The following is a 24,966-nucleotide window of genomic DNA, read 5'->3' on the forward strand; positions in this document are numbered from 1 at the left end:
TACCTGAACCAGCCACTCCAACGGTGACGATCCCCGCCTTCACCGCTACTGCTCCCGCCGCTATCCCCGTGGCTCCTGCGGCCCCGGCTACGGTTCCAGCTTTCACCGCTCCGGGAACATTGGCGGCTTTCAGTAAAGTGACGATGGAAACCACAGCGACACCAATGCCCAGAAACGCAACGGTTAGTGTTCCCGTAGTCATTCCCGCAAGCTTAACCAGATGTTTTTTGTGCACAATCTTTTTCGATTCTTCTCGTTTCTCTTCTGGTGACATCAATTTCTTGTCCCGTGTATCTCCCGACCTTCAGGACGATGGTGAACATGTCTGGACCCGGAGAGCTTTCGATCACAGACCTAATGATCTCAGATTTGATGCTCTCCTCATCCAGACCAGTGTCGAAGAGTCCAGGCGTGTCAATAACGCTGATCTTTTTGCCGTGGACCTTCCGGTCTCCGCTGACACATTCAGCCGTGACTGATTCAGGCGAAGCTTTGCTCTTGAAGACTTGTTGTTTGAGAATCGTATTCCCGACGCTGCTCTTACCGTCTCCGGTTTTCCCAAGAAGTACAATCTTTTTCTCAGGCTGAGAATCAGAAGCTATTTGAAAAAAAAAAATGCTGTCGTTAATAAAGGAATTTACTGTTTTAATAATAAACTATGAGGTCTACAGATCTATATTATTTCTTGAAAATTTAGCCATAATATGGAAGTCCATTTTTGCCACTTGAGAAAAAGCATGCTTTTGATTATGAGATAAAAATATTAACTTATGACATGTCATAATGTTGACATAAAAAGTCATAAATATGCCATCAAAGTACTGACATACTAAGTCATGATTATTTAAATTATGTGATGAATGTAAAATGATGAAAAAGTCATACTTGACACAGTAGGTCAAAATTATAGATAAAAAGTTGAAATTGAAGTTGAATAATATAAAAAGTCAAAATATGACATAAGTCACTTGTGAGATGTTAAAATGATGATACAATAAGTAATGATGACAGAGGAATTATGAGATAAAAAGTTTAAAATATGACAAATATGACAAAAGGCCATAATTATGGTAATTACTAATAAAAAGCTTATATGACATTGAGTCATAATTATGAGATAAAAGTAAAAATGCAGACATAAAAATCCAAATGATGCCAAAAAAGTAAAGATTATGGCATAGAAAGTCAAATTTAAGTCAAAATGACATGACACTCATAAACTATTTGTGAATATGCTATTGCTAATAAATTACCGTTTTCATAATAAACTGTGAGGTCTACAGACTTAAGTCTTCTATGCATAACAGTAATCTTTTGGTGTAAGGCATCAGATTGAAGCTATTGTATTCTGCAGAACATAAAGAAATGTTATTTCGAAGAACAATGAGGGTCAGACAACATTGATTTTCATTGTATGTAAAAACAATTTGAGACATTTATGTTCAACAGCAGAATTAAAGTCATATATTTTAGAAACAATCACAATTCGATCAAAATTGAGGATTAATAAATAATAAACATTTTCATTTTGGGGTGAACTGCCCCTTTAAGATTGGTAGCATCTGAACTTCTAAAGGTTAAAAACTCTAGTAGCTTTTCATCTTAAATATGGCAACACTTGGAATCGTTTCAAGTCAAAATTATCATCTCGGATCATGAGGAAAGGTATTTCATTAATGGTATCATTTCTTACCTCCCATGTTCTTGTCCCGTCTACAACTGAGGTGCAGTAATGCATCAAAATAACGTTGTATTCATGATGTTTTTATCTCAGATCTCATCCAGTCATGGTTCCTAGTTCTCTATCTGATCATTTAATAAAAAAGCTACTGTAATATAAAGGCCTTTTGATGTGTATCAGCGAACAGCTTGAAGAGTTTCACTGCTCGAAACACCCTTAAATGAGTCACAGACACTACAGATGAGTTACAGGAATTACCAGAGCGACCATACGCTTTCACACGCCTCCCACTTCACGTCACAATCTCATCTTCACAGCAAATTCCTTCAGAATCAGAGCTACGAAAGTCTTCCTGAGAGATAAACAGACGGTAAACCAAGTCAAACTCTATTAGAATCAGAATCAGAATCAGAATGAGCTTTATTGCCAGGTATGTTTACACATACGAGGTATTTGTTTTCGTGACAGAAGCTTCCACAGTGTAACAGAATGACAGTGACAGAACAAAAAACAGATAATAAAAAAAAAATAGAACAAGTAAATAAGGAATAAAAATATATGAAGCTGTTGATCCACTGACAGACGGAGGTGGGCACGGAGAGCTGAGATAGTTTGGGCAGGAGGAGGTTTGGGATGATAGTGTTAAAGGCCGAGCTGAAGTCCACGAACAGGATCCTCACATAAGGATTAGCTATATATATAGCTTAAATATTATTAGCAGAATAGAAAACGCTGAAGTATAAATGCACTGTAAAAAATGACCGTGAATTTAACGGTAAAAGACTGTAAAAATGCTACAGTAAAAACCTGTTAAATGGTTAACGGTAAATTCCCCTACTATATACGGTGAAAAACTGTATTGGACATTACATGTATTGGACAAATTTTACGGTAGTATACCGTTTTTGGAAGTGAAAAAAAACGTATAATTTACAGTGAATAAACCTAAAACGTTGCTACCATATTTTTTACGGTAAAATTCCGGCCACCACAGCTGCCAGTTTTTTACCCTAAATTTTACGGAATTTTTTTTACAGTGTGATTCACATTAGCTTTACCGTGTTCTAGCATTGAAGTTCAAGGCCTGAAGTCCTTAAAAGAGGTATATTGTCATGTTCAGTACGGCAACATTTGCTATTGTTAGGCTACTTCAAAAAATACTTCAGAATCTCACGTTATCATATTTAGAAAGATAATTCCCATGACCCATCTTGATGTTTCTTACGTCACACATTCATCACGGTTTTCTCTGGAGATCCTGTAAACTAACAAGGCTGCAGGGTGGAGCGTATGTTGCTGCTCTTTATGAATTACACACCCAACTGACGTCTCTGCATTTAGCCTAGCTTTCTTCCGGATGATCACAAGAAAATATGCAATTAAATTTAAAAATACACACAGCTACAAACCTAGTTTTCAAAAGACGGAACCGTCATAACCTTCAAAAGAATATTAGTCATCTTTTTCTCAACCAAAGCTTTTAATTGAATTTAAACAAGTGAAATCATCAAATTATTCTGAAAATGTAAATGCACAATATCTTGATAAATAATGACGTTTGATGTAAAGACATTATGAATTCAGATAAACAAGTCTGGTTAGTTAGAGTTATGTCCTTGTATGTAAAGAATTGATAAAAATGACAAAATTGAATTTTTTCAGTGAAGTGTTCATAAAAAAAAAATCACACCTAGGCCATTTTCTATAAAGCTTAAAGGTGTTTAAAGAAAAAGCATATATTTTCTAAAACACATTCAAAATGACGTGACTTTGCTTGATAATTTATGGTCTGAATGAACACCTCTCTATAAGTCAATGAATAAAAGTTGATGATCTCTTTATATTAAACATAAATTAAATTTCTTTATTATAAATACTCTATCAATTAAACCCTTTACTGATATTTCATTATGGAAGCTTGTGGACAGTCATGTCATATTCATGTACTTTACTAGAAGATCATAAGCTGCAAGATAATATGAAAATAAATAGCTTTTGAATTTTGATAAATGATGCCTTAGCTTCTTGAAACACATACTTTCACAAATATATCAATGAAAACCAATAAACAAAGTGTAAATTAGAATACAAACTTGTTTACATATCACAGTGAAACTTTATTTGTTCTTGAAACATTTGACAGAATTATAGAAAATGATATAAAAATGGTTTGCTCTGGAATTGGTCACTTTTATTATAACAGACCTGGCTGAAATGCTACTGTGATGAAACGTGTCAATGATAACACTTTATGGAAGGCAGAAGGGGTCAAAAGTCTTTAAAAGGAACGCGCGAAAATTGATTGTGTCATCATGCACTGTTTGTCCGCATTAACGCTACAACATGCACAACAGCCAATGAAATTGCTGTATTTGAGACTATATTTGCATATATCCCACGATGATATACAAACATCAGACATCATGTTTTTTCATGAACATGATGTTTTTACACTGGTATGCACGTATGCAAACATCAGACATTATAACATGGCCAGAATGTGTGTGTCTACACATGCAAAAGAAACACATTCAAAATTACCATGTAAATGCGGACAAACAGTTGCACGTTCAAATTCCACAGAAAAATTCCACACATTCCGTTTAAATACTTTTGGCCCCGTCCACCTTCCATAACGCTTACATGTGACAAGCATACACTTCAAGTCACATAAAACAGCACAAAAATGTACAGTAGTTCAACACAGCGACGTGGACGCGATAAGGCAGCAGCGGCACAATCAGAAAATGCACTAATCACATTAAAAATACAATCAATGGTACGTTCAAGTCCTCCTGGGGAGTTCGTATTTATGAGCTGGGAATCGTAATTATGATGTCAGGTGCAATCAAATCACTTGGCAAGATGGTGATGTACCTTTTCTATGAAAAACAACTCTACTTCTACAAAATGATGAATAAAGAATGTGCATTACTTGTGTTTTTGCTTATTCAATTTCCAAGTGCTGTAAGCTAAATTGTTACATATTATATCATAAATGAACAATACTATTGTATTTTGTTAATGCAACTTGACTAGTTTTAGTGTACAAATAAAAAATAAATGAATTTATTTCAACAAATTTATCATCAAAACAGATATTGCATCTGTTGCGTCCGCCATGTCGGAAACGCAAGGCTTAAAAAAATCCTGCTTAAAAAATATTGTTAACCAAATCTTACACTAAACTTAAATAGAAAAAAAAAACGACTTAAACTTATTAAATTTCAGCTAGCTGCCAAGGCAATATTTTTAATGTAATGTTTATATATCAACGAGACTAAAATAATACTGTTTCCCACTCTTTGTGGTTGCGTTCATGTGTGTTAAACTCATAAATACAATCTTTCTGACTTGAACGCACCATTATTCACTGAACATTTTCCTCCTCCTCCTCCTCCAGAAACTTGGAATAAAAGCTCAAACTCATTGAAGCACAGTCTGCAAAAAATCTTTGGCTTTCAAAGATTTCCTCAGTGTCAGGGAAAAGACAACTGTTTGCTCTCTCACGCCGTGACAAACACCAATCGGGCAGAATACACCAGATCCGCCAGGTAGATCAGGAAGTTGAGAGCGGTGAGAACAGCCACGGCCACCAGTTTATCCCACCAACACAAACCGTGACTGTATTGGCAGAAGTCCGGTCGGCTTGAGGTCCCCGAATGACGGCTGTCGAACTTGAAGATTGGCCAAATGATGGTGGCGGTGAGGTACATGGCGACCGCTAGCAGGGCGTAGGCGGAAAGGAAGCGTGCGAACGGGAACGGCAGGAACCCGGTGCATTCACCGACGCACATGACCACGATGGCCGTCGAAATCACGAAGCAGATGCAGTAGACGGCCATGCACCACTTCAGAGCTGGGTGACCGTCGTAAGAGACGGGGTTGCTGACGAACGCGAATATGACGCTGGCCACGAAGGTCTCGCAAACCTTAAGCAGGCCTGGAACCGTGGCCATGTACCCGGCGACTTCGCCCGGTTGCGCTCGCGTCAGACTCACTTCGACGAAATACGCCACGGTGGCCAGGCAGGAGAAGACCGAGGAGGCGATCCGGTGGTCTCGCGCCTCGTCGCGCCTCGTTTCGCCCTTCAGGAAGTAGAGCGGGAAGATGATGGACGCCGACAGGCAAAGAAGCGAAGCGTAGCAGGCGAAAGTAATAGGGAAGTTGTTCCAGGACACAGGGGCGCGAGACTGGAGACCCATGAGCTCCACCACCAAAACCAGCAGGGTCCCGGCGAAGCTGAAAGCCCAGCAGAAGATGCTCCAATCGTACATGCCGCCGCTGACCGCCCCTCCGTGGGCCGCCACGCTAAACGCCACACACGTGAACACTAGAGCGGCCAAACGCACCCACGTGAGGCGGGAGGACTTCAAGACCACCAGAGGCATGATTGGAGAAGTTTATGGACGTCAATGGTGTGCAATGTGTGTCCTTCTGGTGACTCTGCAAAGGACAAAAAGAGAGGCAGATGGACCATCTGTATCAACAAAGCATGCCATTGGCTGAGAGATTTGTCATGCTCCAATCAATGATCGTGTTACAAAGACCACATGCTCAAGAGAAGCACTTCAGCCCTGGATGTGTGAATATGTACACTCTAAAAAAATGCTGGGTTGTTTCAACCCAACTTTGGGTCAAATATGGACTAACCCAACATTTGGGTTAAAAATTTAATGTAAAAATTTAACCCAACGGTTGGGTTAGTCCATATTTGACCCAAAGTTGGGTTGAAACAACCCAGCATTTTTTAGAGTTTAGCCTGTTACAGAGGTTTGACACTTTTAGTGTGGTCTGTTTCCTGCACTGCACTGGCTTTACTAAAGCGTGCATTGTATTGCATTCATGCATGGGTTGCGTAACCGTTAAGTACTGATCCAAAAAAAAAGATAGATATGCACTCATTCCCAGAGTGGTTTTAAAGAGAAATTTGGCATGATTTACTCACCGCTGTGTTGTATCAAACATGTAGGAATTTTACATGTTTCTACATTCTGCGTAGTTTAAAAGAAGATATTTTGAAGAATGTTAACAGTTGCTGGTAGGCCATGGACTTCCATGGTATTTTTTTGAGAAGTCATGGCGACCAGCAACTGTTTGGTTACCAACATTATTCAAATTGTCTTGAAACAACTTGAGTAAAGGTGAGTAAATGATGACATTTTTGGTGAACTATCCCTTAAATGTAGCTCAGGGAAACAACACAAGAAACACGTCTCATACTACTTCACACACTTTTAATTTAATGCACATGATCACTTTTTAAGCAACAGTTTATTCGTTAATGGCAAATTTAAATTTTATGACGCTATGAGAATACATTTTGCGCGCAAAGAAAACAAAAATAACGACCATCTGAGTCAACAAAGCATGCCATTAGCGGAGAAATCTGACAAGCTTCAATCACTGATCGTGTTACAAAGACCACATGCTCGAGAGAAGCACTTCAGCCCTGTTTGTGTGAACATGTGGCCCATTTTGGAGGTTCGACGCTTTTAGGAGGAACTGTGTGGTCTGTTTCCTGCACTGCATTGGCTGCATTGACTAAAGTGTGCATTGTATTGCATTCATGCCTTGGTTGCGTAACCGTTAAGTACTGATCCCCAAAAAAATTTTATAGATATGCACTCAATCCCCAGACTGGTTTTAAAGTGGCAGGTCACCCAAAAACAAAAATTTGGCATCATTTTCTCACCCCGTGTTGTACCAAACACGTAGAATTTCTTTCTTCAAAAGAAGATATTTTGAAGAATGTTGGTAACCAAATAACTGCTGGTAGGCCATTGGCTTCCACAGTAGTCATGGCTACCAGCAACTGTTTGGTTACCAACATTATTCAAATTGTCTTGAAACAGGTGAGTAAATGATGACCAATTTTTGGTGAACTATCCCTTTAAATGTAGCTCAGGGAAGCAACACAAGAAACGTGTCTAACACACTTTTTCTCTGATTTAATGTTCATGATCGCTTTTTAAGCAGCAGTTTATACATTAATGAAAACTCTATCAATACTGTTTCAAACTCATCCAACTTTCTTCTGTGGAACACATTAGGAATTAAGTGTTGTTCACACCAAAGATGACAACTTTAACTATAGATTTGTAATAATCATTTCGATTCAATGAACAGCACAGTCCACACCATAATATCCAACCTGCTCTCTTACATAGAATGACAACAAATGGAACATGGCTGTAAAGCACCAAAATTTCATCCCACATGAAAAAAAATACTATAGTAATTTTCTGTAAATACTATAGTGTTTTTGAACCATACTATAGTAAAGTACTTGAATTAATTTGTTGTGGTAATTCTGTAGTTGATGTGGTAATATAACAACTATAGTAATATAAACAAATTGATTTACCTAAAGTTTTCTACACAACTATAGGGTATATTATACTACAATACACTACAGTTTACTGTAGTAAAAACTAAAGTATACTACAGTTTTTTTTTTTTTTTACAGTTTATCAGTTCACTATAGTTAATACTACAGTATGCTGTAGCATTCGTTTATCAGTTCACTATAGTTAATACTACAGTATGCTGTAGCATTCAGAAGTGTTGTAAATACTATAATATATACAGTATAATACACTTTACTATAGTATGGTTCAAAAACACTATAGTATTTACTATAAATTACTATGTGGGATTGTACAAGTTAATCGTGTGCTTTTCCCCTCTACCATAACTCTCAAATCTGATTCACAATACAGCAAACAGCTATTTAAATGTAGGGTTCGGGTTTATTCTGCCTAAGATCTCCTTTTTAAAGCAGAGTAAAGATGGGGTTGGGTTTGGAATGACGACAGTTTTTTTTTTTTCATTTTTGGGTGTACTGTTTCTTTAAGATCTAAGCTATAGCGTTAGAATATAGAGTTCGGGAATTCACACATTATGTCCCAATTTAAGCTACTTTTTGACTAGCATATAACCCTATGAGGTAACACCCATATCAGCAGAAGTGACTCAACTACGGGTCACTTCCTCCACATTAGCTACTACCTATATTTGACACAAGCGGAGCCAGCAAACAAGAAGATCATCTCTACTAGAGGTTTTTTTTAAAGCCGTTGGGGCAGACTTAAACTATATATTACGCCTCTGTTATTTTATTTAATTACATAGCCTATATACTAGGCTAAACCTTTACCTCAGCATGTCCTTCCTCCATCTTTCTAGCAGCTAACGGATGTGGTGGAGGGTGTGGTTGTTGTGTTTTATGGGTCGGATGAGGTTGAGATGAACGCAATGGTGAACGTGGGGTTCGGAGAAACCAAACGTTTCGAACTCTGAACTGGATTCGCATTTAACAGAATTCTAGAACTTTTGAATGCGCTTAATAAGCGTTTAGAAGATGCCAGATGTTTAAAAACGCACGCAATGCGCGCACAACATATAAATCTAATGTAAACGCGTATTTATGTAAATGAGGCGCATTCCTCAGTCAGAAGCGTCCCAGCAGTCTACAAAAAAAAATACAAAATCGCTCATACAAACATAAGACCAATGCAAACACAGACTAACCCAAAAGAAAATAGGAAAACTAATGATACAGACATACCTTGTACAGACTTTTTCCGCTTTGTTCCAGTTTTTATCACAAATGAGAACCGAGCCCCTCTCCTGTGTCGCTGCCCAGATGTTCTCTTCCTTAACGGGACTCGCTTCAGTGCTCCACGCCCATTTCCTTCCAAATTAGGTAACGTTACTGCCTTTCTCTCACCATTTGACCTCTCCATACAGTCTAGGGAAGGGAATTTGTATGCTAAAATTAGATGCTGGAATTTAGCATTCCATTATCACATTGTCTCAAAATGATCTTTACAAACAGAAAAAATAAATGTAAAAGAGAATGTAATTCTTACCAAATCTTATTTTTTGTACAGTTCATGCTTTGTTTTTGAGTGGAACTCACTAACTCGCTATAACTGCATTTTTAGTTTAGTAAGCAAGGGTATGGAGCAAAACAATTACAATAATATGATAAATAATGAGGGAAAAAGTTAAATTGGACAACTGAATGGTATTAAGAGTAGCCTAATAGCCTAATGTTCGTTGTTGTCAATCTGTTTTTACAGATTTTAAACCTGGTAGCGTCTCTAAATCTGACAAATCATGAGGTAAACCAGAGACTGTAGACATGTTCTAGACCAAGTTAGTCACAGAAGACTGTTTCAGACACTGTACACATATAACCGCTCCCGAGGCCTGTGTGAACACCGCTCCCTGGTGGTCTAGTGGTTAGGATTCGGCGCTCTCACCGCCGCGGCCCGGGTTCGATTCCCGGTCAGGGAACAAATGTTTTTCAACAATAATTAATTTATTTGTATCTTCTGAATCACGGGTTACTGAATGGTTACTTTAGATTGAAGTAGAATAATTTTGTTATTATTTTTTAATTGTGATAATTACGAACACAGAACACAAATGTCACTGTTTAAATGAAAAAATGCAAACAGGCAAGTTTTTATTTATTTATTTATTTATTTTACAAACTTAATTAAACCATGTACAAAATTAGTACAACTATATACATCTCAGAACAGGTGCTACCAAAAAAGCAAATAAATAAATAATATTTATATATATATATCCCTTGTTTGGTATTGTGCCAAGGTAGTAACATTACAATTTACAAGTGAAAAACTACATTGTATGGGTCCAAATTATCCATTTTTCTTTTATGCAAAAAAAATCACTAGGATATTAAGTAAAGATCATGTTCCATGAATATATTTTGTAAATTTCCTACTGTAAATATATCAAAACTTAATTTTTGCTTAGTAATATGCATTGCTAAGAACTTCATTTGGACAACTTTAAAGGCGATTGTCTCATTTATTTATTTATTTCGCACCCTCAGATGCCAGATTTTCAAATAGTTGTATTTTTGTATTTTTTTTCCATTAAAAAAAAGACCCTTATGACTGGTTTTGTGGTCCAGGGTCACATATATAAAAAATTTAAAATAAATGTATACATATATATATATATATATATATACACACATTTATTTTATTTCAAGAACCCTTTTTCATCTATAATAACCCAGAATCAAAGCAGATCCTTATTTTTGTTTATACAGTGTTCAAAAGATGCTTTGGCTTTTGTTTGTTTTCACACATAAATGTGATACTTTACAAACAAATGTATGATAACATAAATAATACTATTGTAACCAAAATTGGAAAAAAAAAATGTAAATTGTCTCTCCAGTAAATGTGATTTTTTTTTTTTTCGTGCAGTACCGAAATCCAACCGATAGAGGACGAGCGCGAGTCTGTTTACATTGGGATAACAGTACGATTAAAGACCTCCAGATCACACACTTTGGGACGCAATATCAACTCTAAAGATCCATGCATCGAGAGACGCGAGGGTTGAAGCGTCCACGGATCAAATGCATCTCGCTGGCCACCAAACGCGCGCGTGCAATAACCGCAGTCGGTCAGTGTTTTTAAATCGAGCCTAAAGTGTGAAGATGATTCAGTCCTCGGGAATCTTTGCTCTGGACTCCAGAGATAATGCAGACATGCGGCGTATTGATCCCGCATGAGGGTCTAGTTGTGTATATGTGATTTCACTGGGTTTATGCGGATATTTGGAGTTTGTTTATTAAATGGGACGATGCTGGTGAGGAGGACCACTGCGTTTCCCCCAAAACGAGCTTTGACCCCCGAAGCGGCGAAGGGACAAAACTCACCTCAAGGAGTGGAGAGAGGAGATATAACTAACCCCACACTGCTGACATGATCTCAGACTGATACAATCACTGCACAAATACACAGACCTGTCCATGAGTCTTCGGCTCTCCACACACTGGACAGCTGAGACTGTTTTCTTAAAGCGATACCGATTGTTTTTATCTTAACGTGCACAGTGACATTTTAATCGTTGTTTTATTTCTGCTGTATGAGACGGAAACCTAGCGATCACTCACGGTTTCAATAACACCATGCATTATTGGTAGTATTATTTACTCATGCCTAATCTTGGCTAGTATTAGTAACGTTACTTTGTACAATCGGTCCTCGAATCTGATTGGTTGAGCGGCGTTAGCACGGCTTTTTATTATTAGTTTTTTTTTTTTTTATTAAAGTCAAAATACTTTTTATAACAAGTACAATATCAAGAACACTAGAGGTGCAAAATATTTCAAGAATAATACAAGGAAGAAAGTAAAATAAATAAACATACTAAAAAAATAAATAACTTATTATTTATACAAGGTTAAATAAACATTGAGAGCAATTTTTGACTTTTGAATGTTTTTTTTAATGCCCAATCAAAGACAAAACATACGAATTATAATCGACCAGAGAAATTGACAGTAGTGGGTTCTTACCCAAAAATTTAAACATTTGTGAATTGCCAAGTATAATAAAAAGATGATCAGTATATTGAATAGGGGAATTAGAGTTATAATAAAAGAAAATTATTTTATATATTATATAATAAATGTTATTTTCTTTTAGCGAAGCTCCAAAATCAAATTTCCTGGAACATTCTGAAAAGGGATAAAGCTGACCATTGTCATCTATTAATTGATCAACAAAATATACAATATTTAAATACCATCAGCCTATCTATTTGTTTTTCTTTTTATTATTTTTAGCCAAAAATACATTGTATGGGTCCAAATTATCCATTTTTCTTTTATGCCAAAAATCATTAGGATATTAAGTAAAGATCATGTTCCATGAAGATATTTTGTAAACTTCCTACCGTAAATATATCAAAACTTAATTTTTGATCAGTAATATGCATTGCTAAGAACTTCATTTGGACAACTTTAAAGATGATTTTCTCAATATTTAGATTTTTTTGCACCCTCAGATTCCAGATTTTCAAGTAGTTGTATCTCGGCCAAATATTGTCCTATCCTAACAAACCATACATCAATGGAAAGATTATTTATTCAGCTTCCAGATGACGCATAAATCTCATTTCAAAAAATTTGACCCTTATGACTGGTTTTATGGTCCAGGGTCACATATAGTATAATACATTTTCTTATTTCTTTCTTTAGTTTTTGGGTCAAATCTGACCTGGACATGTGTGGAAAGATTATTTATTCAGCTTTCAGATGATGCATAAATCTCAATTTTGAAAAATTGACACTTAAGACTTTAAGTCTTTTTAACTTTTGACAGCCCTACATGCCTAGCTATTGTATCACATGCCAGCGATTTTAAACACTAAGTAGATCTTTACCTTTTATTGAGAATGCTAGTTTAAGTGTGACTGACTAAATAAATAAAAAGTTACCAGATTTATCGGTAGACCTGATATTGGAGTAGAAATGTGAGATTATCACAGTTATTGAACCTCTAGACTCTATTTTCCAGATTTTACTGTAGTTTTTACTTGCGCTTAGCTGATAGAAGAAAGTACAGAAACAAAATGAATGTTTACATTGAATACACAAGCTAGTTTTCATGTGCTCGCAAGGGTAACATTAGGTTCAGATCAGTGTCTCGTCGTGTCCTCTGTCTAACAATTAGGGATGTAACGATTAACCGCGAGCCGATTGAAAATCGATTTAAATATGTGACGATTCAAATCGGTTGAGATGCTAAACAAATCGCGATTCATTTAGATGTAGGAGTTTATATGAATGTATGTCTGAGGGGAACTTACTGTCCTTAGAAAAGTTTAGATGGTATTTTTTCTTTTCATCTTGCCTCTGTATAATGCATATTAAAGTTCATAAGTGCAGCGCTGCTTTGTTTACAGCGGTAACCAAGGAAACACTGTATCATTGCTGTTCATAAGCGCAGCTCTGCTTTGTTTACAGCGGTAACCAAGGAAACGCTTTAAGCGCCACCTGCTGGCAGAGAGTGAATCTGCGTCTCGTTCAGCTCGTCTGCTGTTTCTGTTTCATGCAGATATTTTTTTGTATAGTTTCACAAAACTGAAGTCAAAGTCGCAATTATACAATCTAATTTACATTAAAAACTGCTCATGTTGCATGTATGCAGCATCTTACAATACAGGCTTTTCCATTCGTCCAGTGTGCCTTAGTTTCCTCGTTGCTATTTTTACGCTCTCGGTGCATCAGTTTCTGTTACAGCTGTGTGTTTGTGCTTGAGTCGCTCTGGAGAAGATCATCCATCAGAAGTCTGATCACTTCATATATTCGTGTCCACGTGTGTTTCTGTCTGTGTGTGTCTTGTTCTGTCTCAAGATCTTTATCTCTCTCTTTCCCGTCCACTGTGCGTCCACTTCCTGTTTGTGTCATGTGACTCCAGGTATGAGTCAAACCCAGCACAAGACATCTGTCAGTCATTAACCACAGGTTTCCGGTGCTAATCGTCGTGCGGTTGAGTAATGATGTTTATTAAACATGTTTTTGAGCTGTCAATCACACAAGCCTCTTCCACCATGTGCTTATTTGGGAGGAGTTACACGAGCTGTAAACTCACTCACTCGCACGTCTTTCACTTTCTCAGTCAGTTTTACAGTCCGTCTCATGTTGAGTATTTGCTCTTTCTTTACTTTTCTCGCTCTTTTTCTCCCATCTGTCTCACTGTAATGCCTTCCTTCTCTCTTTCATGCTTCCTTTTAGTCCTTTTGCTGCTTGGTGAGTTTTCTGGTTTTATTTTTGTCTTATAATTAGTGGCAGACCAGGCTAAAATCTATAGATAATGCATGCTTTTTTGTTTTGTTTTTGTTGTTGTTGCTTACTATTGTTTTTTTTTCTCAGTTATAGTAAATATTGTGTAACAATAGCTTAAGAAACGTGTAAAATATATAATTTTTGTAGCTGTTTGTCGCTAGATATCAATATTTGAGTTGCTCATTGAAAACACAACCACTATTTTTTTAATGCTAGCACTGTTGTAAAAATTTTTACTTTTTGTTCAATCTTCAATCTCGTTAAATTCACCAACTTTCAGTTTTATTTTGCATCATGCATCAATTATGTTGCATGCATCCTTCCCTACTTCTTATTTCCTTGTTTTTTTCTAGTTCTCTGTCATTTTCTCCAGCTCCCTGGTCCCCTAGTTATCCATTTCTTGTCGCATTGATTTTGATATCTCCTTGTTTTTGTCTGTCTTAGGTTGAGCAGTTTGACGTTAGGAGACTCGGAGCGTAGGTCTTCTCCTGGCCAGCAGAGGGAGATGCTGTCTGATCTCCCCTCAGACAACGCAGGTAATGCACCTCAAGCTCATGTGCAAATGACAAGAAAGAAATGAAGTGATTTTGTTGAAAATTCCTCTGTTTGTTTTTCATAGGGACGGGTTTAGTCCAAAGATGTGTGGTTGTGCAAAGAGACAATCTGGGGTTTGGCTTCACCGTCTGTGGCGAGAGAATCAAACTAGTGCAGAATGTTCGGCCAGGTAACAAATGCACCAGGTTTTTCTGTTTTTGAAAGAAGTTAATGCTTTTATTCAGCAAGGATGCATTAAATTGCTCAGATTTTTCTTTAAATAAATGCTGTTTCTATTCATCACAAAATAAAATGTATCACAGTTTCCACAAAAATATTGGGCAGCACAACTGTTTTCAACATTGATAATAATCAGAAATGTTTCTCGAGCAGCAAATTAGAATAATTTCTGAAGATCATGTGACACTGAAGACTGAAGTAATGATGCTAAAAAAATTCAGCTTTGATCACAGCAAAAAAAAACATTTTAAAGTATGTTAACATAGAAAACAGCTATTTTAAATTGTAATAATATTTCACTGTTTACTATAGTTTTGATTAAATAAATGCAGTCTCGCTGAGCAAAAAAAAAGCCATGCTTTTGAACGGTAATGTACTTATAAACAGTAAAGGACTATCACAGTCAAACCTGCTTTCTCTGTCCTCACAGGTGGAGCGGCGGTCAAGGCTGGAGTTCAGGAAGGAGACCGAATCATGAAGGTATTCTCGATCACAACACGCTTTCCATTCTAAAACAAAAGTGATACTAATTTAATTAATAACTAACCTCATATTTGTCATCTCTGTTTGCCTTTCAGGTCAATGGTTCATTGGTTTCGTCCATGTCTCATCAGGAAGTGGTGAAGATGATCAAATGTGAGTTTAGTAGTTGTACGTCTAGTAGGGATGGGCGATATGAGCTTAAAAGTATAGCACGATAATTTCTGGTATTTATTGCGATAACGATATCAATGATGATAATTCAGAGAATCTCACGCATCCACTAAGAGGCAAAAAAAATCCTGTTTCTTTAGAGAAACGTATTATCATTCCTATTTTTACCCTGGTGTCGTGAGCATTATTGAGTACACACGTAATGTAATGACTGTTTAATTCATACTGGACGCCGGAGGGCGCTCTTGCGCAGAAACTCCACATAGAATACCTTACTACAAGAACAACTACGAGAATACCTTAATGATATCTTGGCCAGGACCCTCTTGTAAATGAGATTTTAAATCTCAAGAGTTTTTAATTTCCTGGTTAAATAAAGGTAAATAAAAAAAAATAATAATATGCATCGCAGAAGTAATTGCACTCATGACGTTCCAGGAAATCCCTAATATGGACAAAGGTATCCAGTTATTGCTGAATAAAACGCAGAGAGAGAAATTTTAACTGAGGAAACTTGATGACAATAAACATACGATTGTGACAATATATGGTTTATCTGTGTTATTCAAACAATCTTGGGTATTTTTATACGGATAAAGTATATTTGTAATGCAACGCTAATCAATTAGATGTATCACTGTATACTATTTCTGCCTCATTCTGTAGTGTGAAACCACGTCTGAGCACAAAGTTATTTCAAACACTCGACTGATGTTATGAAGTTAATTTGGAGAAAAAGCATGTCGATAACAGTCTCGAAACCCCTCGCCTCATTACAGGAGCGAATAGAAAGTGCCAAACGAAGAGCCAGCCAAGTGCGAGTGAAGATCCAGCAGGATGTGGTGAGATTTGTGCTTAATATATTCTTTGCAGAAAACTTACTCATGCTCAGGCCATCCAAGACGTAGATGAGTAGCATTGCATCACTTGCTCATCAGCGAATGGGTGCCGTCAGATTGAGAGTCCAAACAGCTGATAAAAACATCACAATAATCCATCAGTTAACATCTTCTGAAAGCAAAAGCTGTGTGTTTGTAAGAAATAAATCCATCATGAGGATGTTTTAAATTCAAACAACTGCTTTTGGGCAAAATATGAGACCATAATAACGCTTCCTCCAGTGAATTTGCACTTAATAATTAGGATTATCCGGGGCTGAAAAGTAATTAAATTAAAGGACCAACAAGAAACTACTGTTTCATTATGTGGACAAGATTTAAACGTAGAAATAGTTGCATTTGTTTCCTTTCTGCTGCACTTTTTTGTTTATTATTCAGTGTGAAACACGTCAGGTTTCACGTGAACCTGAAACCAGCCTAATCAGGGTTTCTTAGTTGATTAGTCGATTAGTTGTTTTCTAAAACACACAGTTTTGCTCATTTTCAATCCCTGCTCTGTTTCAGGACGGCACTCGAACAGAAGCTGGCGCTAACTATCTCACGGCTGGAGAATGTCGGTATTCGTTAATAAAACCGTGTGTCGAAGACCAATCTAACATGATTCATCAGCATTAATGCCGTTATGTTGTTGTGATTTTTCTGTTTTCGCAGGTCGGTTATCGATGGACTCCAGCGAAGGAGACGTCGAGGTGAGTTTCACTCGCTTTACAGCTTTTAGAAGCGACTCGATATGTGTGTCAATAGAAGTGAAAAGAGTAAAGGTCATTGCACACCGAGTCTGAAATTTTCACTTTCTTTTAAACAACCCTCTACATTGTGAGTAAATTACTCGCATATGCGACTAAATCTTCATTCTGGGCGACTAAATTATGTCTAATATTAGCCTCTGGTTAATAAATTCTCAGATTTAATTCGCCAGTGTGTGAGTTGGAGGCTAAGTATTAGTAAGTTTAGTTTGTTGCTAAGGTCTGATATTAGACCAGTTTCTACTGTGTCCCCCAGGGCTCGATTTTAGGACCTTTACTTTTTAGTCTTTATTTCCGGCTTCAGCATAGTAATGATACTTAATACCAAGAGAAGTCGGAAGTTTAGCACAGATATATTTTCACTCACCGAACACTGACTGAGCGCTTCATAGTTCACTCTGGGCGACTAAATTATGTCTAATATTAGCCTCTGGTTAATAAATTCTCAGATTTAATTGTAAGAGTTGGAGGCTAAGTATTAGTAAGTTTAGTTTGTTGCTAAGGTCTGATATTAGACCAGTTTCTACTGTGTCCCCCAGGGCTCGATTTTAGGACCTTTACTTTTTAGTCTTTATTTCCGGCTTCAGCATAGTAATGATACTTAATACCAAGAGAAGTCGGAAGTTTAGCACAGATATATTTTCACTCACCGAACACTGACTGAGCGCTTCATAGTCTCACTCCGTCAAGCGATCTGTGATATTTCTCAGTTCATCTGAATGGATGCGCAGCGCACCTGTATTTGACGCACCGTAAACTCTAGTGTGAAGCGCACGACTCGCCGTCGCTTTGCTTTTTTCTCGCTCGCAGAGCGAGAGAGTTTTATATACCATGCAGAATTGACGCACTGCATGTAAACGATATTCTTTGCTGTATTTTCCTGTCAAAATAACGGAGTTCCTTTGGAATTCTTCAGCTTTTAAGAACTGCCGGGTTCGTAGTATTATTATTATCTTAGCAGTATTATTGTTAGCTTTTCCCATCGTTTTTACAGAAACACTGAATGATCAAAAAAAGCACCACCACCAGTCCTAAGTTCAGTTAAAACGACTAATATGCATTCATACATAGTTACCAATTCGTTTTAATTCTAATTACTAAAGTTTTATCAATAAATAATACTTCATTATCATAATATATTATAACGCCTGACTGACTGATGTTAAGAGTGTACTTTCATATATATATATATATATATATATGTATATATTATTTTGGATGTGATTAGTCGCGATTAATCGTTTGACAGCACTAATATATATATCTCAGTCTGGCGAGTAATCTAAAAAAATTACTAGCCAATGGCGATTCAATTGCCAAGTTGTCCGTAGAGCATTGTTAAAAAAAAAAAATACAACCTCACGTTGTGTCAATCACGTTTACACACTGCCTGAAACTTTCATCCGTCATAAAAAAAAATTCGGACCAGGTTCAATGTTCTGCATTTTCACATCCGTAGCAAGCATTTTGATAGGAAGGGATGACGAATACAAAAAAAGGCATTTTCAGTGTGACTTGGTGTGCAAGGACCTTAAGACTCAGACGACCCATGCATCTGCCCAATGCTTCCCCGCCCCGGTCTGTGTGTTCAGGTGTGTGAGAGTCCCTTCTCCTCCCCCTGCACCTTCCTCAGGAGCCCTCTGCTCCGCCGGCAGGGGTCCGACACACACCCCTCAGACTCTGTGAGACGCACACGCCACTGCTCTGTGCTCAGCCTGTAGTCTGAGGGTCTTGTGTCTCTTCAGGGAGGGAAGACGCAGATCATTGGGCCGGAGAAAGAAGAGGAGGATGATGGGTATCCCATCAGTGAGGTGAGAGAGGTTCATTAAATGCCTCACTTATCGCATATCTCACTGTATATAGCAGCGTCTCCCACATTGGGTTGATGAAAAGCTAGTAATTAATTTAATGTAATAATTTAAATAAATAAATGATTAAAAAAAAAAAATAATAATTGAAATAAAAGCATTGGTGAAATATTTTGTTATAAAAAAAACAAATCTATAAATGAAAAAAATACTTTTATAAATATATAAATTTAAAAAATATATATATATATAAATAAAAAATAATTGTCTTGAGAAAGGGAAATGTGTCACATCTTGAACTCTTGGTGACAGATGGACGGGCCGTTTCAGGACATGGAGCTGCTGAAGAGTCAGCCGGCTCACATGACGGTGTTCCTGAGATACGTGTTCAGCCAGCTCCTGGATCCAAACCCTCTGGTCAGCCCTGCTTTTCATACGAAACATGCAGCGTGCTGGTGCATTAAACACTGCTCCATGAGAGTGTGTGTCTGTCTGAATACAAATGAGTTTCTCTCGTGTGTGTGTGTGTGTGTGGAGGCGTACCTGGGCTCGAGCCCCAAAGATGCCCGTTCGCTCGCCCCTCAGATCTGCTCACACTTCCTGGCCCACGATGCTGTGAGTATCTGACCCACACACACTTAACACCAGCGCGCTTCTGAATGAACTTTTATACATGACTGTTAATGTGTGTGGTTCTGTTCAGCCTCTGAAGGTGAAAGTGCGAGAGGAGTTTCTGACAGATATAGGTGAGGTTTGCTGCAGATCTCAGCTCGACCAGCTGCTGGCGGTGTGGCGGGGCTGTGATTGAGCGCGTGTCTGTGTGTTTTCCTGCAGAGAGTCGTCTGCACACGCAAGAGGACATCCGAGGGCCGCTGTCTGAGCTCCAGCAGCAGGTGCTTCCAGATATTCAAGAGCAGCTTCAAGACTACAGGTGCCTCTTCAGCTTTACTGAGAAGAGTTACATTGTAGCAGCTTTAACTAATACTTCTAAATACTCTTTTTGAAATGCTGTTGAAGCCATTTCTCGTAGTTATTCCACAGTTATTAAAGGTTGTAACTAGGGATAGACGATATTGGATTTTTGCCGATATGCCGATAATTTTCATAATTACGATACATAATTATTTTAAATTTTGGTTCGTTTTTAACAAGAACTTAGTATTAAATAAACAATAATAAAGTTCTTTTATAATTACAGTACATTGAAGATTTGAAAATAACTATAAATACACTATATATTAATCACTGCATTTATTTATTTATTTTTCAGAAAGATGCAGTAGTAACCTTAACATTTTATTTTAATATTTAACATTTGTAAATGGTCTAAAGCAAAAAAGTTGTAAAAATTCTGAAAATCTTTTAGAGCTCATAATTTGTTAAAAATATATATAACATATTACACATTAATGAATAAATAAGTATATATAAAATTATGTTTGTGATTTTTTTTTTGTTCCTGTAAGCTATAGCTTCTGACCTTTAAATCAAAACATACTCATGATTTTATGGCATCAATTACTGCTTTATTTAATCAGAAACAGTCTAAATATTATTTGTGTATTTTGCTTTCATTTTATTAGAAGTAGGTCAACAGCGCCCCCTACAGAATTAAAACTCCTTACAGAGCGGGCGTTAGGACCCGGGGGAGGCTGCCGCTGCACGTGCTGTTACTGTTACTCTATCACACACCGAACGCTTCATTCTGTACCTGCATTCTCAGTTTAAATGCAGCATCCAAACAGCCAATCTAATCATCATTTAGACAAAACGTTGCTTCAAGAATGAGCCACACTGCTGACGTGATCTAATCGCTAGCACACCCTGAGCACAGGTGAGTTGCTCCTCTTATCGGCAAGACATATCGGCATAATTTTTCATATCGGGCCGATGCCGATATTTACATTTAAAGCCATTATCGGCCGATTCTGATATTGGTCCGATAATACTGTGCATCCCTAGTTGTAACACAGGCTGTGTGGGGTGTATAATGTAGTGTTGTGTGTGGCACGGCAGGAGCAAGCAGACGATGGGGCTGGGCTCTTTGTTCGGAGAGAGCGACCTGCAGCAGTTATACGGAGACCCGGTGAAAGAGCGGCAGCTGCTGGACAAACAGGTGCTGGCGCTGTGGGACGTCCTGTGAGTGACCACTTCTCTTCAGTTACACTGGAACACACTCCAAACACACGAGCTCAACACTCACTGCGTGACGCAGCGGAGCAGGGTTTTCTAAAGACAGAAGTGGCTGTCTTCATGATATTTCATGAGAAAACTGGATCTGCTTCTGATTTCTGTTTGAATCATCAGTAATAGCATTAATATTTCTGTTGTTCTCTATTATTATTATTCTTATTAATCAGTTGTTGGTATTATTATTATTATTGTCGTTGTTGTTGTTGTTCTTCTTCTTCTTCTATCTATAATAATAATAATTATTATTGTTATTATATTTTTAAAGTACAGCAGTACTATAGTACTATTACTGTAGTAATACATTTATTTATTGGTTTATAACTTGGTAACAACAACAACAACAACAACAGTAATAATAATAATTAATACATTTCTCTAAAGGTATTATAATTATGATTAAATACTCAAATTGTATAGTACAACTATAGAATAGTATAATAATAATAAGAAGAAGAAGAATACAAATAATTTGTATATTAAGAATTTAATAATAAAAATAATAATAATTGTTATTATTATTACTAATTAATATAATTAATTTTGATGTTACATTATATAACTTAATAATAATGAAATGTATTAATATTGTAATTATACTGTTGTACTATAAAAATGAGTTTATTATTATTATTATTATTAAATACTCTGTACAACTATACAATAGTATAATAATAATAGTAAAAACAATAATGATCATCATCATCATCATCATTTATATATCAATAATTAAATAATAATAATATAATTTATTATTATTATTATTGTTATTATAGTAATGCATTTTTATTGGGTTACCTTATATAACTTAATAATAAAGAAATTTATTGCTATTGTAATTATACTGTTGATACTGTTGAAAAAATGAGTTTATTATTATTATTATTGTTATTGTTATTATTGAATACTCTGTACAACTATACAATAGTATAATAATAATAGTAATAACAACATCAACAATAATAATAATAATATCATCATTTATATATTAATAATTAAATAATAATAATAATTTATTATTATTATTATTATTATAGTACAGCATTTTTATTGGGTTACATTATATAACTTACTAATAAAGAAATGTATTACTGTTGTAATTATACTGTTGTACTATAAAATAGTTTATTTATAATAATTATTAAATACTCAAATTTTATAGTACAACTTTACAGTAGTATAATTATAGTAATAGCATTAGTAATAATAATATATATCAATCGCTTATGTATCAATAATTAAATATTATTATTATTATTATTATTGTAATGCATTTTTATTGGATTACATTATATAACTTAATAATAAGTAATGTACTACTATTGTAATTATACTGTATTTTAATACATTTTATGCATTTTTAATGATATTTAAAATATTTAAAATTATAATTAAAAACATTTCTTGATGGGGAAAGAAAGGTTGAGTTACCTCTGTTGAGTTTGCATCTCTGTTTAATATGCTCTTAAATCAGTGAGAGAAACATATCATAAACCAGCAGCACAGATTATATGGAGTCCCACACACAGCAGTCTGTTTCCACGGCGACCGGTCAGATGACGCAGATATGAAATGAAATCGAGCTGGCATGAGTGACAAAGGTCCCTCGTACGCGACACACCTCGACGCAGGGCTGTCACATGACCCACAGACACAGAGCCAGAGGTCACATGACAGCTGTACACACAGCATGAGGCGTCCGTCACGGGAACCTCGCAACACACACCGAACAAAACGCTGTGATATCAAAAACACTTCAGGTGCGTGTTTGTGCAGATACAGCCATGCTAACATGAGTTGTCTTTCCTTACAGTTCAAAACATGAGGAGGACAGAAGGTATGGACCTTTATTATACTGCCAGCAAAATCTATTGAATCAGTGTATTATGTCACATGATGTTGACCGTTATCCTCCTGTCAGCTCTCCGCTAGCATCTGCGGTTCATCTCTATCTCAGACACTCGGGCATTAAACTCAGAGACTCCAGAGTGTTTCCCGGCTTGATGTCCGAGAAGGAAAAGTGGCTTCCGTTCTTTCCTAAAGCTAAGAAGGTAAATGTATTCTGTTTTATGTAATATATTGAGTGACATGTGTAGATCTGACTGTATCTGCATAATGGGCTTCATATGTTCATACGCAGCTGAGCAGCGCCAAACGAGAGAAGGATGGAGACGACAAGAAACGAAATCCCATCCTGAAGTACATCGGCAAACCCAGAAGCACGTCCCAGTCCAGTAAACTCACACTCACACTCACACACACACACACACACACACACACCACTCACTCACTCACTCACTCACTCACTCACTCACTCACTCACTCACTCACTCACTCACTCACTCACTCACTCACTCACTCACTCACTCACTCACTCACTCACTCACTCACTCACTCACTCACTCACTCACTCACTCACTCACTCACTCACTCACTCACACACACACACACTCTGTTATTTCAGTTGTTTCAGCTCGTGTTTGAGTCTGTCAGTCGTTCAGGGTTTATTTTGAACTGTTTTCTTTAAAACTTGAGTTTGAAATGCTGTAGTTTGTATTATTTTCTATTGGTTTTCTCATCGTTGGTTTGTTTGTTCATGTTTGTTTATTTCTCCAGCGTTCCACGTTCCTTTGTCCCCCACTGAAGGTACACATCCTTGTCTTTTCCATATTTTCATTTATTCATTTTAGTTACTTTGACAAACCTGTTGAAAACACTTTCCTGTCTTTTAGTATAATAATAATAATAATACAAATCTCAATACAAATATCTAAACAGCCTTAAATCGAGACACATTTGCTTGAGACACAAACTGAAGATATGAAGGCTTGTTTTCTGAGAAAATGAACAAAATTAAGTGAGTTTATGCTTAAAATGAGAACAAATATCTGTCAAGAAGATATGAAAACTCCCTTTGAATTAACCTGATTTTGAGCAGATTGGCAGATAATTGTCCTTGTTTTAAATATAAGCTCTTTTCATTTTGATCAGTTTCTCAGAAAACAAGACTAGCTGTCATTTTGCTTGTTGTTCCTCTTTTTTTCAACATTACACAATTAAAGTGTATTGTGTACCTCTTATGGAAAGATGGCGCAGAAATATTGACGACTCGTCTTTGTTTCCGTGCGTAGTTCGTCCGGGCAGCGTGAGAAACATCATCCAGCAGTTTGAGAATAATTCAGACTCTGTTGAAGACGGTGATATCGAGGGACAGAGCTTGTCTTCCAGCAGCTTTGGAGAGGACAGCATGGACAGGTTTGAGTTTTATACTCTAATAATCATAATATCATAATCTTATTTGATCTTAAACCTTCACATTTTGATCATAAACACAACATGCAAATGTTATATTTGCAGTTGCATGTCAATAATAACAACAGACTTCTTATTAGGATATTTTACATGTATCTATTTGTGAAAGTTGACATATTTTAGACGTTTCGGCTTTAATTATTTGATGTTAATTGCATTTGTTTATTCTCCTCCTCAGTCCGGCTATCTCGGTGCGTTTGGCTCGCAGCGAGTCTTTGAAGGCTCAGGGGGAGGGGCGTCGGCGAGGAGGCGGGGCGGGGGCGGAGGCTGTCCC

At 36.7% G+C, this 24,966-nt stretch overlaps 4 protein-coding genes and 1 non-coding gene across 5 annotated transcripts in view; 2 read left to right on the forward strand and 3 right to left on the reverse strand.

Annotated features, from left to right (window-relative positions):
* Positions 1-202, reverse strand: part of LOC107706012 (uncharacterized) — a 19,922-nt gene extending 19,720 nt beyond the window's left edge. The window contains exon 1 of the mRNA XM_016509566.1: positions 4-202. Within this exon, the coding sequence (XP_016365052.1) occupies positions 4-202 (199 nt within the window). The remainder of the gene's footprint in view (positions 1-3) is intronic.
* A 10-nt stretch (positions 203-212) lies between these two features.
* Positions 213-1,700, reverse strand: LOC107706013 (GTPase IMAP family member 4-like). Its single transcript, XM_016509569.1, has 2 exons — positions 1,694-1,700; positions 213-598 (listed from the first exon to the last, which is right to left on the reverse strand). The coding sequence occupies exons 1-2, from the start codon at positions 1,698-1,700 to the stop codon at positions 213-215; spliced, it is 393 nt and encodes a 130-aa protein (XP_016365055.1).
* A 3,212-nt stretch (positions 1,701-4,912) lies between these two features.
* LOC107706023 (myeloid-associated differentiation marker homolog) lies at positions 4,913-9,386 on the reverse strand. Its single transcript, XM_016509579.1, has 2 exons — positions 9,252-9,386; positions 4,913-6,127 (listed from the first exon to the last, which is right to left on the reverse strand). The coding sequence occupies exon 2, from the start codon at positions 6,070-6,072 to the stop codon at positions 5,188-5,190; it is 885 nt and encodes a 294-aa protein (XP_016365065.1). The 5' UTR covers positions 6,073-6,127; positions 9,252-9,386; the 3' UTR covers positions 4,913-5,187.
* A 419-nt stretch (positions 9,387-9,805) lies between these two features.
* Positions 9,806-24,966, forward strand: part of LOC107706014 (rho guanine nucleotide exchange factor 11) — a 33,677-nt gene continuing 18,516 nt past the window's right edge. Inside the window, exons 1-21 of the mRNA XM_016509570.1 lie at positions 9,806-9,810; positions 14,754-14,845; positions 14,929-15,033; positions 15,514-15,563; positions 15,662-15,719; positions 16,491-16,579; positions 17,141-17,189; positions 17,288-17,325; positions 18,975-19,064; positions 19,128-19,193; positions 19,503-19,607; positions 19,698-19,805; positions 19,894-19,936; positions 20,025-20,121; positions 21,207-21,329; positions 23,194-23,217; positions 23,302-23,431; positions 23,521-23,614; positions 23,997-24,026; positions 24,512-24,635; positions 24,871-24,941. Coding sequence (XP_016365056.1) covers positions 9,806-9,810; positions 14,754-14,845; positions 14,929-15,033; positions 15,514-15,563; positions 15,662-15,719; positions 16,491-16,579; positions 17,141-17,189; positions 17,288-17,325; positions 18,975-19,064; positions 19,128-19,193; positions 19,503-19,607; positions 19,698-19,805; positions 19,894-19,936; positions 20,025-20,121; positions 21,207-21,329; positions 23,194-23,217; positions 23,302-23,431; positions 23,521-23,614; positions 23,997-24,026; positions 24,512-24,635; positions 24,871-24,941 — 1,591 coding nt within the window. The remainder of the gene's footprint in view (positions 9,811-14,753; positions 14,846-14,928; positions 15,034-15,513; positions 15,564-15,661; positions 15,720-16,490; positions 16,580-17,140; positions 17,190-17,287; positions 17,326-18,974; positions 19,065-19,127; positions 19,194-19,502; positions 19,608-19,697; positions 19,806-19,893; positions 19,937-20,024; positions 20,122-21,206; positions 21,330-23,193; positions 23,218-23,301; positions 23,432-23,520; positions 23,615-23,996; positions 24,027-24,511; positions 24,636-24,870; positions 24,942-24,966) is intronic.
* trnae-cuc (transfer RNA glutamic acid (anticodon CUC)) lies at positions 9,914-9,985 on the forward strand. Its single transcript has one exon. It is a non-coding gene; the product is annotated as a tRNA-Glu (tRNA).

The sequence above is a fragment of the Sinocyclocheilus rhinocerous genome, unplaced genomic scaffold (genome assembly GCF_001515625.1).
Source record: "Sinocyclocheilus rhinocerous isolate Xijiao unplaced genomic scaffold, SAMN03320098_v1.1 scaffold1226, whole genome shotgun sequence".
NCBI classification, from domain to species: Eukaryota; Metazoa; Chordata; class Actinopteri; order Cypriniformes; family Cyprinidae; genus Sinocyclocheilus; species Sinocyclocheilus rhinocerous.